Source organism: Muntiacus reevesi, chromosome 1, assembly GCF_963930625.1.
Source record: "Muntiacus reevesi chromosome 1, mMunRee1.1, whole genome shotgun sequence".
Lineage (NCBI taxonomy): Eukaryota > Metazoa > Chordata > Mammalia > Artiodactyla > Cervidae > Muntiacus > Muntiacus reevesi.
In genome coordinates, this window is record NC_089249.1 from 240,549,994 (window position 1) to 240,574,667 (window position 24,674).

The window sequence follows — 24,674 nt, forward strand, 5'->3', positions numbered from 1 at the left end:
GTTTTGTTTTAATTTGAATTATCTAGATAATCTCAAAGGGAAAGGAGAAGTTGTAGATGTGGTCTGTAAGTTTTTCTTAACCTTTGATACTGTAACCTGGAGTATTTTCATCATTTTGCATGAGAAGATTGGATGTGGTAAGCAGTATTTGATAAAGTGTTATTTAGAAATTTTAATGAGACTACTTAGTGTCAAAGGATACAATTAGATTGATGTTATTAGTGTAGTTTCTTAGAGTTTGGTGAAACAAGTAATAAATGGTACAGGTAATTTAAGAATAATGCAGTCATGGACTAGTGAAGGATAAACATCTCTACATCCTGCTTGTGCAAGAATCAAACTCAATCCATTTTGCCCATTCTTTAAGAAAATTGTAATGCAATTTCTCATTTCGTCTTTATGCTATAGTTAATTATACATACCTCTCTTTGCTTTTATGTTTATAAAGTTCAGGGTGATTTTATCTCCTCAAATGAAAAATTGAGTGATCTCATGCCAAATACTTTTTTGAAAGGATTTTTAAAAGTAGTAAGTGACAGTGTTTGAAAACTTACTATGTGCCAGGTGCCCTTTTAAATATTCCAGCACACTCACTTTAAGTCTTAATTTTGAGATGGCAGGCATTATTTTGTTGACTAAAAACATCTTGCTTGTTACTTTTTGCCTGTTTTCATTTTTTGATCTTGTTATAAAATAAACTAAGCAATTTAGAATTTTTTTAAGGTAGTAAAAATTTCTGATTTAGTTTAACTAAAAATGTGATATTGTGTATCTGTATTATCGCACTTGAACCTAATACTGCCACGATAATATGTTGTAATATTACAGGTGGAACACTCCCCGCCCCGCCCCCCCCCCCCCCCCAAGTGGAACCCTCTTAATTGAGTTTACTAGCTTGGGAAAGTTGGAATGCATGTTGAAAATATGTACCTTTGATGTTGTTATGTTCAGTTTATGAAAATTGAATATTGGGAATAATGAGTTAATTCTTCATAGGATTTTTTTTCCCCCATAGCATTTGTCTGATTACAGTAAATTTGAATGTATAAAATCTCACTGGTCTGTGTGGGTTTGCTTTGTTTCTTATAATGTTTATTCCTTTTGAAACCCAAGAATTGCTGAAGTGATCTTTTTGGTCTGTGAGTCAGTCTCAGCTAAATGATTCGGTCTTCTCCCCTGCTCCTTTCTCCCCTTATACTTGATCTATCAGGTAGAAAATATTTTATTTTATTTTTTCCAGGTTGAATTGACCAAAGCAATGGTTATGGAGAAGCCTAGTCCCCTGCTGGTCGGGCGGGAATTTGTGAGACAGTATTACACACTGTTGAACCAGGCCCCAGACATGCTACACAGGTAAAATTTTTTTTTCCCTGAGTATCACCTAATGCTGTGTTTTAGTATGTGAGTATTTAAGGTGCTCTTATTCCCTCAAGAGGGAGGAGACATATGTATACCTATGACTGATTCATATTGATACATCGCAGAAACCAACACAGTATTGTAGTTGACCTTCAGTTGAAAATAAAAAAAAAAGATTCTCTGATTCATTATGTGCTGTCTAGGGTTGTTGCATAAAAATGCTTTGTAACTACCAAAAAGTAATGGGTATTCAAATTACGTAATAGTAGAATATGTAAATATTTGAAAACTGGACAAAGTTTCCTATACATTATCAGAAAAATAATGCTTGAAATATAAATGTATATTTGTACTTTTGATTTTTTTGTGTGTGCTTATTTTTCTCTTTTGGTGAACCGTGAATTATTTAGTTATGAATGTATTGAAGATACAAGACTGTTCCCTGTTCTGACATATTTCTGTGTTAATATGCTTTAAAAAAATAAGGATGTACGTTTTTTGTGGAAATGATTTGTTGTAAATTAAAACATGTATGAAATAAACATGGGAGCCTTTAGAAAAACAATGCTAATTTTTCTGTGTAGATGCAAATATTTTTATTATGCTGTGTTTTAGCTTGGTAATATGTTATCTTACAAGGATAGTACATGTATCATATTAATTTTAATACCCATAGAATTTTTATTTTCTAAAAAATTGTTATGTTACTCCACTGATGATGAATATATAAGTTGTTTCTGATATTTCCTCCTATAAACAATGCTGCATTATAGAAAACTCTTGTTTATGTGGAATTATTAGAATACTTTTTAGAAATTTTAAAATGTATGTGTATTTGTTGGAACAGAACTATTTTTTCTCCTATACCTTTGTTGATCTTTGAAAAAAAAAAAAAGAAGCTCTTAGTGTAAGGCCTTGTGGAATAATTAACTTCATTTCACAGGTAAAGACACTAAGGGCTTAAAAATTTGCTGGTATTCACAGGACTATTGAGTGATAGAATAAGTCTTTAAACCATAAATATCCCCCCTTTTGTTATTTTTTGGTCAATTGTATTCTTTCCTTTTAGTAGTTAGATACATTTAGAATTTAAAATGGAGTAGGAGTTGAAACAAACTAACCAAATATATTTCTTGTCACTGCTACTTACTGATTCTAACACATGTATTTTTTCCGCACTTAATCTCTGAGGTACATTTTAGATACAATGAAAAGTGGATTAGCCAGCAGTGAACTAAGTGGCTGGCTGATGTGGAGACTTTTAGTAACTTTAGAAGTTGAAAGGTAGTTTGGTATCCCTATGGACAGGAAGGCCTGACGTGCTGTGATTCGTGGGGTCGCAAAGAGTCAGGACTGAGCAACTGAGCTGAAGGGCCCAGATCTGTCCATTTTTGGAGAGCAGGGGGGAAACAATCAGGATAGAGAAAAATATGGGCTCCAGGTGCCAAGAAATCCTAATAGTGATTATCCCTGAGTTAGGGCATTGCGTGTGTGTGTGTGTGTGTGTGTGTGTGTGTGTGTGTGTGTTGGCAGGGTAGGGCAGAAGTTGTTGGCACCTTCCTAATTCAGTATTGTTGTAATGAAAACAAAACAGTTGAAGAGATAGGTGAATTAAAGGTATGGAGAATTAAGTCTGAAGCTCCTAATGCAACAAAAATGGAACTTCTTAAACCCTTCTGCCTGAGTTACTGGGTTTTAATGGGAATTCATCACATGCATTCTCAGATGGGAGAAAAGGACTCTCCAAGACTGAAGAGAATAGCTGTTAGTCTTGTCCAGTTCTTGCGACCCCTTGGATTGTAGCCTACCAGGCTCCTCTGTCCATGGAATTCTCCAGCCAAGAACGCTAGAGTGGGTTGCCATTTCCTTCTCCAGGGGACCTTCCCCACTGAGGGATCGAACCTGAGTCTCCTGAATTGGCAGGTGGATTCTTTACCGCTAGCCACCAGGGAAGTCCATAGATGTCCTTATCTATCTCAAGACCTTGTCTCTTCTCCATGAGTGAAAACAGGAACTTGTGTGTTGCGTGGCCTTCCTGAGGTGCACTACAAGATCCCTTCTGACACCATCCTTTCCTGAGACCTGGAACTTTTGACTTGTAAAATTCCTTGACCAAATTCGTGCCCATTAAGCAAATGTTACGAATGTAGGGAGTGGATGCGTACAAAGATGAGAAAGAAAACATGTTCATGCCTCCAAGAATGTACTACTGAAGCATATGGGTTCAAACATGAACAATAAATACCTGGTCTTAGGGTGCTTGAAGATGACAAGTATCTTTCTGTTTTACAGGTTTTATGGAAAGAACTCTTCTTATGTCCATGGGGGATTGGATTCAAATGGAAAGCCAGCAGATGCCGTCTATGGACAGAAAGTAAGCCTAAGCATAACAAGCTTTATGTAGGATGTTGATCAGCTAGGAAATAACCAATAGAATTGAGGTGGATACATGCTTAATATTTGTTGATATTTGAAATTCAAAATTGTCAACTGCTGTTTAGAAATTTAGATACTCAGTTAACTACTTGATTTATCAGTCATTGAAAATTTTTTTGTTCATTTGGTGTGATATACTCTGAAGTGTTTTTATGTTTGAAGATAAATGGTTTTAGCATGGAGATCACCTATTGTAAACATTTTTAGGTATGTTAATTGAAGACAATTTAAAAAAGTCAGGGTGTCACTGGAAATATAGTATACTAAGACAAATTGAGGTCTCTGTAGTTTGTTATTGAGATGTACACAGATAAATGCTCTTTGTTGTGTTAGAAAGTTTTTTGTTTTTCTTGGAGATTCTGCCTTATCTCTTGCCTTGATTCCTTAGGAAATCCATAGGAAAGTGATGTCACAAAACTTCACCAATTGCCACACTAAGATCCGCCATGTCGATGCTCATGCTACTCTGAATGATGGTGTGGTGGTCCAGGTGATGGGCTTGCTCTCTAATAACAACCAGGCTTTGAGGAGATTCATGCAGACCTTTGTCCTTGCTCCTGAGGTATGAAAAAAAAGATACAAAAATTCGTACATGTTGTAAAAACTTAATTTTTGAAACTTTAAATTTACAGAAAAGTTGAAAAAATAGTACAGTAGTAACTCCTACGTGTTCTCTTACCTAGAGCCACATTTGCCCACACATTTATAATTGTTTTTTATATGGTTCTTTTTCTGTATACCTGTCAGTTTTAATTCTAAACTGTTTGAAAAGTAAGTTGGAGACATTGTGGCTAGTCATCTTCAGATACTGCAGTGAACATTTTCTTTTTTTTTTTTTTTTCTTTTTTTTTTTTTCTTCAGTGGGTTTTGTCATACATTGATGTGAATCAGCCATAGAGTTACACAAATTCCCCATCCCGGTCTCCCATCCCACCTCCCTCTCCACCCAGTTCCTCTGGATCTTCCCAGCCCAACAGGCCCGAGCACTTGACTCATGCCTCCCACCTGGGCTGGTGGTCTGTTTCACCACAGATAATATACATGCTGTTCTTTCGAAACATCCCACCCTCCCCTTCTCCCACAGAGTTCAAAAGTCTGCTCTGTACTTCTGCGTCTCTTCTTCTGCCCCTCTTCTTCTGCCCTGCATATAGGGCCTGAACATTTCTTAAGAATGAGCATTTCACTTCTTAATCAAAGTCAGTAGGTATTTACGGGACTTCCTGGTGGTCCGGTCACTAAGACTTCCCCTCCCTCCCAGTGTAGGGAGCCCAGGTTTGATTCCTGAAGATCCCCTGGAGAAGGATGTGGCATCCCACTCCAGTATTCTTGCCTGGAGAATTCCATGGACAGAGGAGCCTGGTGGGCTACAATCCATAGGGTTGAAAAGGCAGACACGACTGAGCGACTAAGCATCTGGGAACTAGATCCATGTGCTGCAACTAAGACCTGGCACAGCCAAATAAATAAATACAATATTTAAAAAAAAATTTGTAATACAGTTATCCATCTATAGTCCATATTTAAATTTCAGTTACTGTTCCAGTAATACAAAGAATAGTATTTTTTTTTCCCTTATCCAAGATTCAGCTCATTATGACACATTTTGTTTAGCTGTTATGTCTTTTTAGGCTCCTTTAATCTGCGGTAATTCATTAATCTTTTGTTTATCAAGATGTAGACATTTTTAAAGAGGACAATCAAGTTACCATGTAGAATGTGTCAGTTTAAATTGTCTGGTATTTCCTTATTAGTTTTAGGTTATATGTGTCTTTCAGCATTTGGTATCATTTAGTCCTATTACTCGAGAAGGCAATGGCACCCCACTCCAGTACTCTTGCCTGAAAAATTCCATGGACGGAGGAGCCTGGTAGGCTGCAGTCCATGGGGTCGCAAAGAGTCAGACATGACTGAGCGACTTCACTTTCACTTTTCACTTTCATGCATTGGAGAAGGAAATGGCAGCCCACTCCAGTCTTCTTGCCTGGAGAATCCCAGGGATGGGGTCGCACAGACACGACTGAAGTGACTTAGCAGTAGCAGTTAGCAGTCCTATTATTAGTATTACTTAGTTAAGGTGATGGTTACCAGGTTGACATGTAAAGTTAATGTTTTTGCTTTTCTCATCAGTATGTAAATTATGGGTGCTTCTTTTTTATTTTATTTATTTAATTTTTGTCTGCGCTGGGTCTTTGTTGCTTTCTCTACCTGGTGGCCTCCTGGGGCTACTCTTTATTACAGTGGCTTCTCTTGTTGTGGAACACAGGCTCTTGGTGTGTGAGCTTCAGTAGTTGTGTGTGAGCTTCAGTTCCTTAGTTGCTCCAAGGCTTGTGGACTCTTCCCAGACCTGCATTGGCCCGATGGGTTCTTATCCACTGTACCACCAGAGGATTGATTCCTTGTGGGCTTTTTTGAGACTGTGCATGTACTTACGTTCTTCATCAAACTTTTTAGGTATTAGTTTTAAGCATTCATTAATTCTTGCCAGAATCAACTGCTACTCTGATGGGTACAAATGGCGATCATCTAAATTTTTTTTTTTGTCTATTCGTTGGCATTCTCCTGTAAGTAACTTTACCTTTTCTCCTATCTATCATGGGATCTTTGTTTAATAATTGATTTCTAAAATGTCCCGGATCTGCTAAGTGTGAACCCTTTTGAGTGGGTCTGGTTTTTTTGTTCGATGGAGTTTTTTTGGGAACAGGGCACTTGATAGCACAGGAGGTTTCAGGATCACCTTGCATTTTCCCTGCTCCAGTCTCCACCCCGCTTCTGGAATCAGCTGTTTCTTCAAGGTGTCCTGTTTTTTTGTTTTTTTTTTTTAAGTTTTCATGTTATCATGAAAGGACCACAGGTTTATGTTGATTAATTGCATTTGAAGTGTCTTCTCGCCTGGTCCAGAATGAGCAAAGTTAGGAATCCTGTCTGATCTGTGTGAGCATGTGGAAGGGCCTCATGATGACTTGCTGACTGAAAGTTTTCTGTAGCATTACCCTTAAGATAATTTTCTGTTGAAGGACAGTGAATCTAAAATCCCTGTCGTTTTACTGTTTAAATATAAAATAACTCAGTTTGTTTGACAAATCATATGAAGTCAGTTTAGTCATGATTTCTTGAAAAGGCTTAGATTATCTGTAATGTTAAAATTGTTGATTGACTTAAATATGCAAGAAATCATGGGATATTAATAAGTACCATAAATTTACTTATTATCTTTAAAGAGGAAGATTTCAGTATTATCTAAGTATAATGGATTATTTCATAAACTGTCTCATTTAATAATCAAAACTAGTATGAGTTAGTATCCCTCATTTTACAGGTGAAGAAACAATCTTAGAAATTGAATGACTAGTAAATGACATAGTTAGATTTCAACATAACTATGTCTTATATCTAGGGTAGGCACACCTTTTTAGCTATACCACATTTGAGTACTTGTGTCAGTATTCATAGATACAGATTTAGGGGGTTTTAAAATACGCAGTTGGTAATACGTATTTATTTTTCAAGAAATGATTTGAGATTTGGGCTTTGGCATCTTAAATAATTGGTCAATTTTTAGATATTCATCTGGTGGTATTTTAAGCACTTGGTATATATGAGTGCTTCTTAAGAAACATGTTAAGGCTTAAAATCTTGGAGATTTTAACCTATTTGAGGGTAGAGCAAGGATCTTTTCCACCTTGACTCTTAAAATTTGAGCCTGGATAATTTTGTTGTCAGGGCTGTCCTGTGTAATGTAGGATGCTTAGCGACATCCCTGCCCTCCACTCAGTAACTGTCAGTTCTGCTCCCCAGTGGGAGAACTGTCTCCAGAAGTTGCCAGATGTCTCTTGGGATGGGCAATATCGCCATTAGTTGAGAGCTAATGGCCAGGGTAATTTGATGTAGGGTAATTTGGAGTTTTAAAAGTCTGCTGATACAAATGAAACTTTTTGTTGGCATTACAGGGCTCTGTTGCAAATAAGTTCTATGTTCACAACGACATCTTCAGATACCAAGATGAAGTGTTCGGTGGCTTTATCACTGAACCTCAGGAGGGTAAGTTACTTGTCTAAATTTTTTTTGGATGGCATCAGTTTGACTTGAAGAGAGTGTAAGTTTCTTGAATGGTTTCGTAATTCTCTGTATTAGTAACTTTTAATTGTTAAGATATAAGAAATCTTGGTGATTTTAACCTTGAGGCCAACCGCTTAAGTCTACGCCACTGGTACTGATGGGGCACATCGAACTCCTAAGTTAGTAGACAAGCTATGGCAGCAGTAGTAGCATCTTGGTCACAGTTTGTGTAGGACTCTGCAGAAATTAGATGGTACCTCCACTGCAGTGGAGTGTGTTACTAGAGTGGAACCCTAATTTAGGAATTGAAACCTTATAATGGTCAGCAAATACACCTGCCCATTGCTCTGGAGAGAGACTGTATTTTAGTGTTTTCTATATGACTGAGAACTCTAAGTACTTTTTATTTATTTAAGGCTGTAATACAACAACCTTACAGATAAGTACATTATGTACTGTTGTTCCCATTTAATAAACTAGGGCATAGGAGTCATTTGCCTGATGTCATATAGCTAGTTAGGTGGTAGAACCATTTGTTGGATTACCTCAGATTCCATACTTGTAATCCAGACATTAAAATAGCCTTAATTCTGTCCTTAAATCCTGTACCGTGATTTTATCCAGTTGCCCTATTTTCTATATCTTTTTATGTGCATGTACTTATATCATTGCCTTTTTTTTGTCATGATGAACATTGTGAAAGTGAATATATTTGTCAATTAAGTGAACACAAAGATGTTAAATTTCTTTTCTCATTTAGAATCTGAAGAAGAAGTAGAGGAACCTGAAGAAAGACAGCAGACACCTGAGGTGGTACCTGATGATTCTGGAACTTTTTATGATCAAACGGTCAGGTAAGGAAAACTTTGTTCGTCTGTCCAGAGCTGCATGAAAACGAGTTGTGTAGGCCTGTTTGCTGGAGGGCAGCCATAATGCTCAGAATTATCTCAGTGATAATTTCCCAGAAGAAAGGTTTTGCTTTTGGTGTTTAACATAAATATATAAAGCATGTTTAATATAGATTGCACTCTGATACCTACTTAAATAGTATCCATAAGTCGCTTTTTGTTCAGTTTTTTTCTTCACCATAAGTGGAAATAGATTTGGGATTTATCAAGGCATAGCATTAAGTGCTTTGAGAGAACTAGAAGGTGTGATAGGACTGACTTTACTCACCTGGGTTGCTGTTTGAAAATGAAGATTCGTTATCCTACCACAAGCCTACCAAATTAGAAGTTCGGGGGGAAAGCATATGCAGTTTTAAAAGACTGTTCCTATGACTTATGTGAAAGTTTAAAAACTACTTTGAATTACAACTGATTTTTTTTTTTTCCCCCTCCAAAATTCCTTATGTGTTTTTAGCATGAGAAAATGTTTTGGTTGTAAAAACCACATGACATTTTAACCATTTTCAAGTGTACTTTATTAGTAGTAGTGTGAAGTATATGCACACAGTTGTGCAACAGATAACTAGAACTTTTTATCTTACAAAATTGAAACCATACCTATTAAACAGCTCCCTTTCCCCTCTGCCCACCGCCTATTAGAGTTTTGTGGTATGTGATAGGTAAATTGTGATATATTGAGATTTTGAGAAACAATGATCTAGTTCCTTTTGATATGCTTGATGCATTTACTTAATCAGAATCTAGCAAATCTGATTTGCTCATCGAGGGCTTTTCTGAAAAGTTCTCATGTTTTAATACTCAAATACATAATTTGTAGATATTTGTGGGAAGGAGGGAGCTATTTTTAGTTTCAGGTCTCTAGGAATTTCTTGCTAAGTCAATGGAAGCAGAATGATATTTCTCAAATTTTACTGTGAAAGCAATGACTTAGAAGAACATTTAGAAGAACCTGTTGCTGAACCAGAGCCTGAACCGGAACCAGAACCAGAGCAGGAACCTGTATCTGAAGTCCAGGAGGAAAAGTCTGAGCCAGTATTGGAAGAAACTGCTCCTGAGGATGTTCAGAAGAGTTCTTCTCCAGCACCAGCAGACATAGCCCAGACAGTGCAGGAGGACTTGAGAGTATGCAGCATGTCTTCAGTTTTATTCTGCTTCTTTCTGTTGTAAAAAAATCTCTCTTCCTTTTTTGTTGCTAGGTTGACTTTTGTAGCTGTATTTTTGTATTCATTTGGGGAATTTCTTACGTATTGAGCCATACCTCAGATAAGATGCATATGCTTTATAAAGTCAAAAGTAGTTTTTTTTTCCCTCCTCTAAGGAAACTTGAATACTTTCAGACAAGAATTTTTGGGTGCTATCTTGTTGCCATATCAACAAACCCTCTTTTTAATATTACATTCAAATTGCATGTTACTATGTGCTTGTTGCACAAAAAAATGATAGTGAATCTTCAAAAAAATAACATGGCACAGTAGACTTTTCCTGCCCTTTTCTGTGAAATCTAATTGAGGACAACTTTACAGTAGAAGTAGAAACAAATTGTAATATGTTCTAATTAAAATAACTGATTTCAAAAGTTTGAAGCTTTTCATTACCTCTCATGAGTCACACCAGGATGTTACTGGCTGAATTCACAGAACCTTTACAGCTGATGCTTTGTGAAGGAGTATGTTTTAGTGCTGTATTTATGCGGCCAGGGTTCTTAAATTGTTATTTGTCTAAGAGTTATTTCAAGTGGCTTGAAATTGTTCTGAGCATTATTCTATGTATGGGAACTCTTAGTAACCTCCCTGGTTTGTAGTTTGCTGGTCTGTATAAAATAGGTGTGTGGCAGCTTGTAGGTGAGTAGTAAAGAGAAATGGTGACATGACTGTAGCTTGCAGGTGGAAAATTAGGTTTACTGGAGTGAGAGTAGATGACAAGTTAGGTGGTTTAACTGTAGTAGTCCTGGAGAGAGGTAATGACATCCTGGATTAGGGTCATGGCAGTGAAGATGAAGTGATAAGAGGTAAATAAGATCTGGTGATTTTGGTACTGATTGAAATAATTCAAGAAAATTCTAAAGGTGGTATAATTGGATCGTAGAGTGAGAAAATCAAAAGAGGAAGAGCTGGCTTTGGAGGGAGAATTTTCTTGGATTCACAAACTTGAAATTGAGTGGAAGTAGCTGCTCGTATTTTGCTGATGCTTGATAAGTCCCAAGGAATTTTTAGTACTAAATTTTAAGTGATGGGGCAAAGGAATCTCAAGTTACTTATAAACTGTCTTGCCTCTTGAGAATGTGATGCATATATAATGTACAAGAAATCAAAAGCCTAGAACTTTTATATTGTTTTGCTAAGTATTATAACAACTCATGGTGTTGTTCCCTTAGACCTTTTCTTGGGCATCTGTGACCAGTAAGAACCTTCCACCCAGTGGAGCTGTTCCAGTTACTGGGATACCCCCACATGTTGTTAAAGTACCAGCTTCACAGGTGAGTTTATAATTAAATTTGCATATTAGGCAAATTTACTTATATTTTCACGTAATGTGAATTTACAGAGGTTTAATAGATAAGACAAGGTTCCCTGGTGGTGCAGTGATAAAGAATCTGCCTGCCAGTGCAGGAGACACAGGTTCGATCCCTGGGTCGGGAAGATACCCCGGAGAAGGGAATGGCCATCCACTCCAGTAGTCTTGCCTGGAGAATTCCATGGACAGAGGAGCCTGGCAGGCTACAGTCCATGGGGTCTTGAAAGAGTCGGACGCAACTTGGCAACTAAAGAACAGCAACACATAAGGCAGAGGAGAAAGGGTACAAGGTGATTTTTAATGTGTTTTTATTTTTGTTTGGGGTTTTTGGAGGGGGCAGCGAGAGAACTCAAGAATTGTCATTTTCTGGTTTTAAACCTTATTGTTAGTTAGAACACTTAAAAAGGAAAAAAAAAGGTAAGCTTGCTTTGTTTTTATGCCAAAGTTGATGCATACATTTTTCAGCCTCGCCCGGAGTCTAAGCCTGAATCTCAGATTCCACTTCAGAGGCCTCAGAGGGATCAGAGGGTGCGAGAACAGCGAATAAATGTCCCTCCCCAGAGGGGACCCAGACCAGGTGAGAGCTCAGAAGGGCTTCTCTACACTGGGCATGTTGAGGATGAGAGCTTGTTTTGGGAGGGCAGTTGATACTTGTGGGTACTTAGATTTAAAAATACATTGCAAAGTGAATTGAATTATCTGTGTTTAGGGGTAGAGAGAAAACTGTTGAATGGAACAGTTACTGCAAGGTGTCTTCTTTCTCATTTCTTGCTGTTTTTGTTTCCTCTTCAGTCCGTGAGGCTGGTGAGCAAGGCGATGTGGAACCCCGAAGAATTGTGAGACACCCTGATAGCCACCAGCTCTTCATTGGCAACCTGCCTCATGAGGTGGACAAGTCAGAGCTTAAAGACTTTTTTCAAAGTAGGTTATTAAGTTTTTTTCATCTTTTTTTAAGATTTAGTTTTAATTGGAAGATAATTGCTTTACATTGTTGCATTGGTTTCTGCCATACAGCAATGCGAATCACCCCTAGTGTACATATGTACCCTCCCTCTTGAACCTCCCTCCCACTCCATGTTGTTGAGTTTTAAACACTAGATTCATCTACTGTCCAATAGAAATAGAGATGAGCCACATATGTAATTTTAAGTTTTCTAGTAACACTTTATTTTTTATTTTTAAGATATATTTATTTATTTGACTGCACTGGGTCTTTGTTGCTGCACTTGGGCTTTGTCTAGTCGTGGTGCACGAGCTTCTTTGCAGTGGCTTATCGCAGAGCACCAGCTCTAGGGTGCTCGGGCTTCAGTAGTTGTGGCACGCGGGCTTAGCTGCTCTGTGGCATGTGGGATCTTCCTGGACTAGGGATCAAACCCATGTCCCCTGCACTGACAGGCAGATTCTTAACCACTAGATCACCCTGTAGTTACACTTTAAAACTGGACAATTAAATTAGTATTTCACTTAACCCAGAGTGTCTAAGACATCATTTGAGTATATATAAACATGAGATATTTTCCATGATCCTATTGGAAGTCTTTGAAATCCTCTGTGTGTTTTAGCCCTAGCCACAGTTCACATTCCCTATAGCCACGTGTGCCTAGTGGCTGTTGGTGGACAATGTGCATGTAATATTTTTAAAAAATGTTCTAACTTATTTGAGAATCTGTGTTTCACTTGCAGATTATGGGAATGTGGTGGAACTGCGTATTAACAGTGGTGGGAAATTACCCAATTTTGGGTTTGTTGTGTTTGATGATTCTGAGCCTGTTCAGAAGGTGCTTAGCAACAGGGTAAGCAATGTTTATCTTGTTTTTTTTTTTTTTTTTAATCTTTATCTTAATGTATTCATCCATCCTTAAAACTGTCTTACATGTAAAGTGCAATTTATTCCACCCTGTCTGGGTAATGTTTTTCATCATGTCTAACCATTGTTAAAAGAACTGCCTGGGAGCTTAGCAAAACAAAACTATCATATAAATAGTTTTTGCCTAAGTTGTGTGATGGAGAGTGAAATAATTGTGGTTACCAGTACACTGAGATTTATGCAGTCCCTTTATTCATTGTAAGAGATGAATGAAGCACTTTGTTACTTTTAGCTAAGAACTTAGAATCAGTTTGTTTACCAGCTATACTTGCAGTTTTCCTGTGTAACTGTTTGGGGCATAACTACAAGGAGCGTCTCCTTTTGTTCTTTAACTTATCTGGGTTTGGAGTCAGTCTACCTTCTCCAATAGTAGAGAAATTTGTAGAATTGGAGTCTTGTCTCTGTGTCCTAATAGAGTCCTTTCCTTCCCCCACAACTTTCATTAGCAAAAAAGCTCTGTAGTAGTCGTTGTAGAGAAGAACAAAGATATAAATACTGTTAATTTACTGAGATGGATGTGGGAATTTTAAGACCTCACTTTTTTTCAATTGAGGTGAAATTCACGTAACAAAATTAAACATTTTAAAGGGTACAATCCAGTGACATTTAATACACATTGTTGTGCAACCATTACCTGTCTAGTTGCAAAGAGTTTCACCAAGAGTAAATCCCCTACCCATTAAGCAGTCTCTCCCCATATCCTCTCTCCCCAACCCCTGGCAACCACTAGTCGATTTTGAGTGTCTGCCAGTTAAAGCTTACACATTTTATTAACCATGTTAGTTAGAAATGGTGCAGATCATTATTTCCCAGTGGTTCTCCAGAATGTCTGATATTCTCCAGAATGTTAGTGGATATACTACAAAGTTTAATGTTGTGGTTATAAGTTAGCCTTCATCTGGAAATGTGCATTATCTATCAAACTGTTTGACCATTATTTTTGTGAAGCATCTCCTGCAAAACACTGAGAAATGTGGAGAAAATAATGGCTTATCTCACCCAGGACACAGGAATACTGAACGCAGAAATGTCCTGTAGGCTTTGTTGTAAATTCACCATTAAGCATGTGGTAGTTCAGTGGTCACACTTTTTGGTGCAGTCTTGAATTTGTATTTTCTTTAGTGGTGTGATAATCCCAGTGGGGCCAAACAAGGTCAGACCTGTTTGCTTCCTAGTTAATTATCCAAGAGGAGGACTTTGGTGTTTCATTGATGGCATGTGGGTGAGTCGTGGTATCTTATAGGCATAAGAATTGTTGAGGTAAATTTCCTCGGGAAGGGGTGTATGTCTGCTACCTTTTTTCATTCAGATTGCTTCTGTCATTTTGATACCTCCTTAGAGATGTCTTCTATAACTATCTTTTAAAATATCTGCAGTCATAACCTCTTTCAGGCTTAAAATACTTCTGTTTTTTCTCATTGTATGTAGAACATTGCCAGGAATAGCACTTCATATTAATGTGTATGATTTATATAGTGTATATATAAAGTATGTATATAATGTTTGTAATATTGGATGTGTTAAGATATTTATATATGTACAAATATATGTTTAATCAGAATATAAAATTTAAATTAGAATCAGAGCCCAAAAGAGGCTTCCCTGCCCAGCCCCTGTGCAGGTTTCTTCACATGCACTTTCAGATCATGTCTGTGTACTTTGGGAGCTTCAAATGTAGCTTGTTTTAGGTGGCTCAGACAGTAAAGAAACTAACTGCCTGCAATGTGGAAGATCCAGGTTCTATCCCTGGGTCTGGAAGATCCCCTGGAGAAGGGAATGGCAACCCACTCCAGTGTTCTTCCCTGGAGAATTTCATGGACAGAGGAGCCTGGTGGGCTACAGTCTGTGGGCTTGCAAAGAGTCGGACATAACTGAGCAAGAAACGAGTTGGACATGACTGAGCAACTAACACTTAACCTCACTCACCTCACTGTCTGGGTAGAAGTTTACCTTATTCCCTTCAGCAGTTTTCTGTGTACAGAAATAGCTTGTAGAATGTGCCCGGTGTCTGTCCATGCTGTGTAGTTGAGTGCTTCTACTTTCTTGTCAGGATGCCTGGGCTTACATTGCTCTTCTGTCACTCACTAGACTTGTGACCTGTGCAGTACGCATTCTTTAACCTCCTTAGTACCAGCTTGTTGGTCTATATAAAATAGTTGTGATAATAACCCTTAAAGGGTTGTTGTGAAGATTAAAAGAGATGATAAAAGTGAAGAACACTTTTTCATAGTAAGTACTGTTAGGTATTTATTTTAAAAAAATACTTCCGTTAGAAAACCACAGAGTGCCAGCAAGGAACATAAATTGAGTTCATTGAAATCTTGAGTAACGCTTTGTTTACTATAGTTCTTTTGGCAAAAGAGAAGACCCTATACTTTTTTCCCCTGCGCTAAGATCTGGTATTGTTATTTTAGTATTTTCCCAAATTCTGTTAAGGCAAATCGCATTTTCTTAAGGTTATATTGAAATGAAATTCATGGTTTTGAGATGTATGTGTGCTTTGCGTAAACATGTGCAGCAAAAAAAGCAACATGTGCAGCAAAATCTTTCCACATTACATGTTGATGGGATTTTGCTGTAAGTCTCCCAGTCCCTGGAGAAGGTGGCAATTTTTATTTATATTCCACTTACATAATTCTATGAGAAGGTAAGGTTTACTTTAATAAGAGTTACTTGTACTGCTGTGCACAAGTGGACTTTTTAACTTTTGAGCTAACTTGAATACCTAATCGTTTCATGTATCTGTTAATGGAAAAATTATATGTTCTGAGTTTGAGACAAAAAGTGAACTGTGAGAAGGTAGCTGATTTGTAAGCTGCTGGTTCTTTGTTTTGTTTTTCTTTTTTTAGCTTTCTTTTATCTTTGAGAGCTAGCTCATAAGCTCTTTTGCTACTCTTTTGAGAGTAGTTCATAAGCCCTCTATAAATCTGTTCGCCTTGATTCTTACAGCCCATCATGTTCAGAGGAGAGGTCCGTCTGAATGTGGAAGAAAAGAAGACTCGAGCCGCCCGTGAAGGGGACCGCCGAGATAACCGCCTGCGGGGACCTGGAGGTCCTCGAGGTGGGCTGGGTGGTGGTATGAGAGGCCCACCTCGTGGAGGCATGGTGCAGAAACCAGGATTTGGAGTGGGCAGGAGCATTGCTCCAAGGCAATGAATTGCTCTTCACCAGTCTTCAAGCAGCAGTACAAACTAGCTCCCACAGAATGATGAATTTCTTCAACCAACCTTGGTATCTTGGAATATGATCCTAGTCTATTATAAACTGCTTAAGTTTGTACAATTTTACTTTTTGTGTTAATGGTGTGTGCTCCTTCTCTCCCCTGCCTCCCACCTTTTAGTCCTTCACTTCCAATTTTGTGGAATGATATTTTAGGAAAAATGGATTTTTAAAGAAGAAAAAAAAAAAAAAGACTGACTGAATTTCTTTGCTTTATTTGCATATACAGACTGAATTTTTTTTTTTAACAGTTTCCCCAAAGGAATGTGTCTTGCTTCTTACTGACATTTGGTATGTTTCATTCATTGGACTATTTCTTACTTACTTTCTATGTGTTTCAAAAGCCTGTGAGAATTACAGGATTTGATAAACATTTTGAAGACCAGAGAAATCCAAATTGTTTTCTTCTTTGAGAGTCATGACTCTCTTCTGGTGTGGAAAATTGCCATTGGAAAAATTGACAATTTTGATTCTCGTTGATGTGGTTAAAAACTGAATAAAAGGTGTTAGTAGAGTTTTCTTTTAACATATGATCACAAAACAGTTTCAAAATCTACTGTTTTTGACATTGGAATTTAAATTGTGAGATAGGTTTAAATGTCTAGAATGCAACTGATAAGCTTTTCTTGAACTGTTAGATTTTTTTTGAAGTAGAGTTTTTTTCATGTTTAATTTGTATTTGTAAAAAAAAGAAAAAAGAACAAAAAAAATTTCCAAATCTAAGTAACACAAAACCAGAGCAAAACTGTTGTGCCTTCTATTTATCTTTGATTCCAGTCTTGGCAATTGTTTCAAGAAAATAATAAAAGAAAGACCCCTAGATTTGTTCTGTCAGGTTCAGAATATGTTGGGAATTATGACTTCCTTTTTTACCCTGTATGTCTTGTGTTCATTTGTTACGCCTTATCCTGAAATTGAGTCTCAAACTGGAATGCCTTTGAGTACGGATGCTTCTGTAGAGTCCTTTGACCTGAATAGTTCAGCATTTGTATTAAGTTTTATTTCAGTGTCTATTCAGAATCCTAATCATAGCCCATAAGAAAGAATGTGACATTAATATTGGACTTTGATGGTGTGCTTGAGTGTGTGCTAGTTTTTTTTTTTTTTTAATCATAGCCATATGGTAAATTTTCTCTTTTGTTATGGTTCCCTTTTACTGGTGGGCATGCAGTGGGTATTCTTGGAAATGGCCAATTTTTATTAAAACGTTTCTGGAAGATCTGGCGATATAGACTAATACTCGTTTTGCATAGTATGTGTTGAGTGCTGTGTGTGAGATGGGTGAAGGTTTTGTTTACACATTTGTGTAGCAAGCCTTTGTGTGATAACTTGTCACTACCAATTGAAGGGCAATGAGGTTGTCAACTTTAACTTATTTTTTTAACAGTGTTCATTTTTAAGACTATTGTTTGAGGCTAGTAGTATATTAGTAGGAATAAGAATGTTGCTGTTACTGGGAAACTAGGTTTACTGAAGGGCGTAATCTTAAATTAAGTTTTTGATGTTATTAGTTGGTCCTTAGTACCTCAAATATTTGAAAATTGGCAACATCTCCTTCATAAACGTATATAACAACATAAAAAAACTTACATAACTGAATCCGTGGCTGGTTTTTGGGTCAGTTTAAACAACTAGTTGGTAACCACTTCATTTGGCCCAGAATTAGAAGAAATTCAGCTTGTACTTTTGTAGCTTATATTAAGCTTGTAGTAGAAAGAAGAAAATTTAGCCTGAGTTATTTTTGAGGAAAAAAAATTCAGTTGTGGTAAAACTATTAGGTGATAAAATATAGATAACCTAGGAATCATTTTTCATAAGTGAATACTAAACCATACATTTCTAAATGTTTTTCCTCCTCAGAACGGAGCTTTAAGGGCACTAGCAAAATACAGTGTTTCTCAACTTGGGGCTATTGTTATATCCTAGAGGACATGCAGAAATTTGTGGGGTTTTTTAGGGGGGAGGTGGGTGGAAGGAGATGCATACCCTGCATCTGGTGTTTGGTGAATGGGAGCCAGTGATGCCAAAATGCTCTTGGAAAATGAAGCAGCCCCGCTGAGAACACAGGGCGTCCTTACTCCTGTAATTCATGGTGGGTAGGATGGTGGAATAGGACAACTGGAGTGAAGACTCATTCCTGTGAAATAGAGTCTCAGAAAAATAGCAACTAGAAATCTCTCTCAGGAATTATAGTAACAACTACTGTAAGTAACTAATCCCAATTTGTACCAATTGTGTGTGTGTGTGTGTGTGTGTGTGTTTTAATTTGGAGAGGTAGCAATATACTATATGCTGCTTGTAATTTATTGCAGGGAATTCCTGCATAATTTCACAAAAGGTTGCTTCAGTAATTTCAAGTTACCATAATTGGGATATTATGGTGTGTTGACTTGCATTGGACTTGCGCCATGGTTAATACTCTTAAGTATCCAGCTATCACTGATTACGTTTATTGCTGATGTAACAAACATGTTACCCTAGGTACACATCTATTCACATATTTCACAGTGAGTGAGAATGAAATAGGTGAGGGCAAGAGTTTCTGCAGGCAGCATCACTCATCACAGTCAGCATTTTTTTTTGTCTGTTGGAATGGCCCAACATGTAATTCTTTCTCCTGAGCTTAAAACCCTTCACACGTGAGCATTTTAGCTAAGTTACATTAGTTTGGCTCAGTAGATCTCAGTCTTTTAAGACCTGTTGAAAATAAATAGATCTTTGACTGAACAAAAATAATTTTGTTTGCTTTTATATTGAGGTTGGTTTTGTGTTTTCCTGTGTTCTCAACATTTTGAGTTATTGCTGGGAAGTAATGGAATGGATAATGCAAGAAGAATTCTTTGGTTTTGGATCAGTAGGTTACTACCACCATGTTAGTTGAATTGCACTTTAGTTTTAGGTTAGACAACTAAATTTTTCATAGCTATACACTGTGGATTAGGTGTTACCTACCCCGCGCACACCCCCCCCCCACCCCCCCCTGCCCCGGCCAAAGTAGTAGGTGAAGAAATTACATCACCAGCCTCCATGTAGTAGGAGCAGATTGGCCTCCAAAACTGATGCTTTTTTTCTAGAACCATAGTGCCTATCTGTATTTACATTTGAATACCGTTAAGGGAATAGGGCATGAAATAACTACAGTGTAGAGACTTGAGTGCAAAACATTCAGGTCGAGACTAGCATTACCATTTTCTATTTCCTTGAGGGTAAAGTAGTTAAACATTAATTTTGTAGAACTTCTTTTGATTTGCAGACTGTATTTTAACAGTTCTATTGAATTACTAGATTATTTTCTCATCTGGTTTGATAATACATTTAGTACAATTTAATTTGGGTGTGGAAGACAATATTTTTATCATAGCATCATCCAGGTTAGTTTAGTTGTGTTTTATGCTTATAACTGCCATCCTCTGATACTTTTCATCATCCCTTTATTTGAAAACCCTGGTAGAGTTAGTGATTTAGTGGTGGAGAACGTGGCACTTTATAGATATCATTTGTTAGAATCTATATGAAAATTTCTTTCTATGAAGTTTAAATTTGTAGACCATTGTTTCTCTTGTGGCTTATTTTAGGTAAGTGTTTGCATTTGTCAAATCTACTGATCTATAAAAATAATTTTTATATTAAAGCTTTATTTTTGTGCTACTTAAAAGAATCTCTGTAGGAGCTATATACAAATTAGATAATTGTTGAACTTTTAGTTTAGCAATTTTGAATCTTGTAAAAGAAGCAACTTCAACATTTATTTGAATATGGAGTTCTAGCTAAGTGCCTAATGCACCACAGATTGGCAGTGGACGATTAGAGGTAGTTTTTTGCAAATCTTTTAGAAACCTTAAAGAATGTGTTAGAAACTTAGCAATATTTTATGTGGGGTGGGGTTGTAGGTTAAAGTTGCTTGTCATATTGTACTAGGTCATTAAATGAGGACTTCTGGTTTTAGGGTAGTAATACCTTTTGGAATTTGTGTTTACTGTATTATCAAGGTTCTGGGGACCATAGATGGGCTTGTGAACTTACTAGACTGAATTAAAGATATGTTGGCACATGTGAGATAAAACTTTTATTTTTAGTGGATATGTATCTAACTCTGGATGATCCGGAAATTAGATTGCTTTGCTCATGCTTTCATGAAGCAGTCTTTAATAATGGCCAGAATGAGTGAAAGGTTGATTAAAGGTGGCCTACAACCCTTAACCAGTTTCTTTTGATCATGCTTATGTATTGGCTTAGAATCAAAGTTGTTGTCTTTTGATTGCATGCCTTTCGAAGTCTCTCCTCTTCAGTTTCCACTCAAACCTGGTAGCCCCCAGTGAGAAGAATATAGTATTGGAAATCAGTTCTCTTGTTACTTCCATAAACTATGTGACCTGGTCAGTTACAGAAATCTATACATGGTTATTACTTTGAAATGTGTCCAATGTCACAGATTCCTAAGGGACTTGTATCCATTCAGTGTGTCTATTTTTTTTTTTTTAAAGTAAGTGATGCTTACCCAAAAATTCACTGTTGAAGTACTTTTAGCAAGTATTTATTTTTCAGAAACCCACTTGTAGGAAGTTTACCTGTAGTTTTGGTAGTAATTAGAGGGATGATTATATCATTTAATATGGATGTAGTTTTTAACTATTGCTGTAATTAACCACTTTGGTTACTGGTACTCTCCCTAAGTTTTGTTGTCACCTGTTTGACTTTGGGTTTTGGTTTAGATTCTTAAATGTTTTTATGAGGAGTGTATGTACAATGATTTGGCCCTTTTAGATGAAGACATAAGGAATTAGGAAAGAAGAGACTTCCTTTCTTTAAAGATTCAGTGTACAATTTAAGTAGATTATGTAGAACATACATTGTGTTAAAAATAAATTTGTATAGGTAGCTACATTGGTTTTCAAGAAGAGTGGGATAGGGGTGGAATTTAGCTGATGGAATATGAATAATTTATGGTTTCTATAAAAGAAAATCATAATTTCACGTGAGAAACTATTCTGTAAAGTCATCCCGCCCGCTCCCAGTACTGATGGTTATCACAAGAAACAGGAGGAGACTCCTAGATTTCTTAGAACATCAGTGCTGGAAAGGACTAAGGTGATTTGTGTAATCCCTGCAATTTTCTAAAGGTCGATGACTCAGATGACTAGTACAGCACATTCAGGATTGCCAGTCCTGCCCATGTTTGCTTTAGTAAGCCAAAGCTGTTAAAAGGTAGGATGTGGGGAGAAAAGGGAAGGAGCCACATTGTGTATGCTTATCCAGTTGCTCCATTAGCTCAGTTTTCATACCCACATTTTCTGTTTTCTTCCAACCATTTTAATGCCCGGTTCTACCAGGGCCTTTTGTCAATAAGGACATTAACTTGGGTTCTCCTCAGGGATGGGTTTATTACTAGTTGTCAGAAAACTATTGGGTATCCTAATGTGTTAATAGCTGAAACTCAGCTGTAATTTTCTCCTAAATCAGTCAGCATTTTGCATTCTGTAAATTGTGGTGCTTTCCCCCACCTTGTATCGTTACAATTGTAAGCTCCTAAGGGGCAGCAATTTGGTCTTAGGCATATAATATACCCTGTTCAGTGCCTGTCAGCACCATGTTTGAATCAGGGTCCTAATCTGCCTTTCCAGTGGTTTTTCCTGTTCTTCACAGAAGGATGTTTATGGTTTGCTGACAAGCTAGGTATTGCTGATTGTGTGGCTTCAAGGGCCTTCCCTTCCCTGAAGATAGACTTGTATCTGCATTCTCCCTGCCACCCCTCCCGCCGCCATCTCCAATCTCTTACCATCAAAACCTTTTAAGACCTCGTCCAAGAGCTTTTTTTTCTCCCTAAGAGAAAAGATGTATTAAGATGTCTTAGGAGAGGTTAATTCATTACCCTGTGGGGGTTTGGTCTGTCCAGAATTTGAAGTAAGGAGCAAATTTATTTTCATCTACTTTTCTTCCACCTTGTCCCTCCCGTTGTAAATTCTATCCCAATCTTCAATGTGTTCCTAGCACATTTAATACCTTTCTCTTAGCTTATAACTTACCCCTTCAACCTAGACTTAGAACATAACATAATCTCCTGGAGGACAAGGACTGGAGGATTAATCCATTCCTCCTGGAGGTACATGAAAGCACCCTTAAATGATGACTCACTCAGCTGAATAATGTATTTCTGTTTTCATGCTTATGAGGGAGGCATGCCTAGGGATTGGGCATAATTCAGTGAATTATAGGCATCACGCATTTCATGTCGGAGGGGATTGGTGTGAAATTTTGAGGGGTGGGCAGAAGAGGAAGTCACTGGTCATTTTGAAGTACTTCCATCCCTGGTCTGGGCAATTACCCGTTTCTTTCTGATTGTGCCCAGTATCCTGGGCGTTTTGTGTTGACGCGCAGGAGCTGTATGTGCCAAGTTTCATTTCTTATCATAAACCTACTCTGTTCTCAGTTTGTCATCACCCATGCTACCAGTCAGAGTCACCTTAGTCACCTGCTTCCTGCTTCCTCACTCCTTACGTGCTGTCTGCAGCTAATTCCTGTCAGTTCTACCTCAACAGTCTTTCACATCCTTCCTCCTCACTTCCTTTTAGTGGCCTCTCAACTTTCTTTACCTCTTCTTACTTCCAGTCTACTTTCTACACAATATTAGATTCATCTTACTGAAACCTAGCTCTAACCATGTATCCCATGTATGTGTTCTGTCTTCCCTACTAGACTGTAAGCTCCTTATGGGCAGGATCTGTGTTTCAGTCATCTTTGTATCCCATAGCACCTATCAATAAATATATCTTGAACGAACAGTATAAAGCCTTGTCTTAAGTGAAATGATGTTTTCTAGATGATACGTAGGTTTCTCTTGGGTAATTGCGAGATTTCAAAAGTTCTCCTAATATCAAGTTGGTTAAGTAGTAACAACTCTGAGTTAACCACAGGGAAAATTTCAGAAAACTTTTAATTTTTTTCCATTGGAATCAGCATGGATGTGTGTATATGGATGGTTCAATAAATATATTTTTATATATACATGTATCACAGAAAGTTTACATTCCATCTTCAAACTGCAGAAATAGAGATTTTTTTTTTTACAAGCCGAAAAATAACTGCCATAACATTTATGACTTCATGCAGAAAACAGGGTTGAATAAGGGACAAAGGGGAATTGGTTGTTCAAGGTTAAGAGTTCAGGGAGAAGTAAAAATAAGGAGGCGATTGCTTAACACGCTGCTTAAGGTGGTAGCCAAACAAATCCTTAACTGCAGCATTAAGGCCATACCAAGTTTATACATATATACAAAGAAATTTCCATATAAAAGACATACTATCACATTTTCTTCCAGGAAAGGATGAGGAGCTTTGTGAGCAATCCTGACCCAGTTTTCCAGGCCCATTCATTGTTTAAGATGTCCCCAGGCTACTGACAAATGTCTTCTACTTTGGCTAGTTGTCAGTTACTGCTGTGTGGGCTTGAGACTTGCAGTCTCTTACAGGGAACTATGAATTATTTTGAACCTCTTCCATCATGGATGATGAAGCACTTAGCAGCTTAGCTAACACTGCCCAATCTAGCATAATTTTTACATCTCCCCAAAAGTATTGTAACTACAGTCAGAATTGTAATTTGCATTTGTCTTACCTGTAACAGACTCTACAGTCAGCGTTGGCATTGTGACCTGAAGAACTACACAGTGTCTTTCTATTCTTTGGAGTTAAAAGAGAACTTTATGAATAAAGTGTAATGACCAGGGTATGAGGTTTCAGGTAACAACCCCTAGAGTCACTGAAAGTTAATAACTTTGTTTTTGTTGGCGGCACCATGAGGCATGCAGAAACTCAGTTCCCTACCAGGGATCAAGCCCATGCCACCTGCAATGGAAGCAGAGTCTTGATCACTGGACACCCCCCAGGGAAGTTCCCTTAGTAATCAACTTTTATCTCCACTGTATCACACATTTAAGTTGGCAGTTACCTTTTCAGAAAAAAGGAAATGTAAAATTACTTGCAGAATTATCATACATGGGATTTGCTCTTCTGCCTAAACATCAAGTCAGGCAACTTTTAAGACAAAAGGGCAGATCTTTTGTGCAAATATCTACATGAGTTAAATGGGGAAAGCTTGAAGGGCAAGTCCTTTGGAGCTGACTTCCAGTGATGCAGAAGTCATTTACTTTGGCAAGGTTGAGGGGAAATCTTGAGATTGGCCCATCTCAGTGAATGAATCTTGTCCCCCCCCCACCCCCCCCAAGAAAAAAGAAAGTAAGTCTAAGATAAATTATGTAAATATAGTACAGTGACTGAGCATTTATTTGATAATGTTATCACTCATTTTGGAATGTTGT

General features: G+C 37.5%; 1 protein-coding gene across 4 annotated transcripts in view; it reads left to right on the top strand.

Annotated features, from left to right (window-relative positions):
- Window positions 1-23,145, top strand: part of G3BP1 (G3BP stress granule assembly factor 1) — a 34,596-nt gene extending 11,451 nt beyond the window's left edge. For all 4 annotated transcript variants that reach the window (XM_065918958.1, XM_065918960.1, XM_065918957.1 and 1 more), the window contains exons 2-12: window positions 1,241-1,353; window positions 3,652-3,733; window positions 4,184-4,357; window positions 7,743-7,833; window positions 8,612-8,705; window positions 9,680-9,881; window positions 11,134-11,235; window positions 11,739-11,850; window positions 12,066-12,194; window positions 12,957-13,066; window positions 16,090-23,145. In XM_065918958.1, the coding sequence (XP_065775030.1) occupies window positions 1,259-1,353; window positions 3,652-3,733; window positions 4,184-4,357; window positions 7,743-7,833; window positions 8,612-8,705; window positions 9,680-9,881; window positions 11,134-11,235; window positions 11,739-11,850; window positions 12,066-12,194; window positions 12,957-13,066; window positions 16,090-16,296 (1,398 nt within the window). In that variant the 5' untranslated portion in view covers window positions 1,241-1,258 and the 3' untranslated portion in view covers window positions 16,297-23,145. The remainder of the gene's footprint in view (window positions 1-1,240; window positions 1,354-3,651; window positions 3,734-4,183; window positions 4,358-7,742; window positions 7,834-8,611; window positions 8,706-9,679; window positions 9,882-11,133; window positions 11,236-11,738; window positions 11,851-12,065; window positions 12,195-12,956; window positions 13,067-16,089) is intronic.
- Window positions 23,146-24,674: the final 1,529 nt, after the last annotated feature.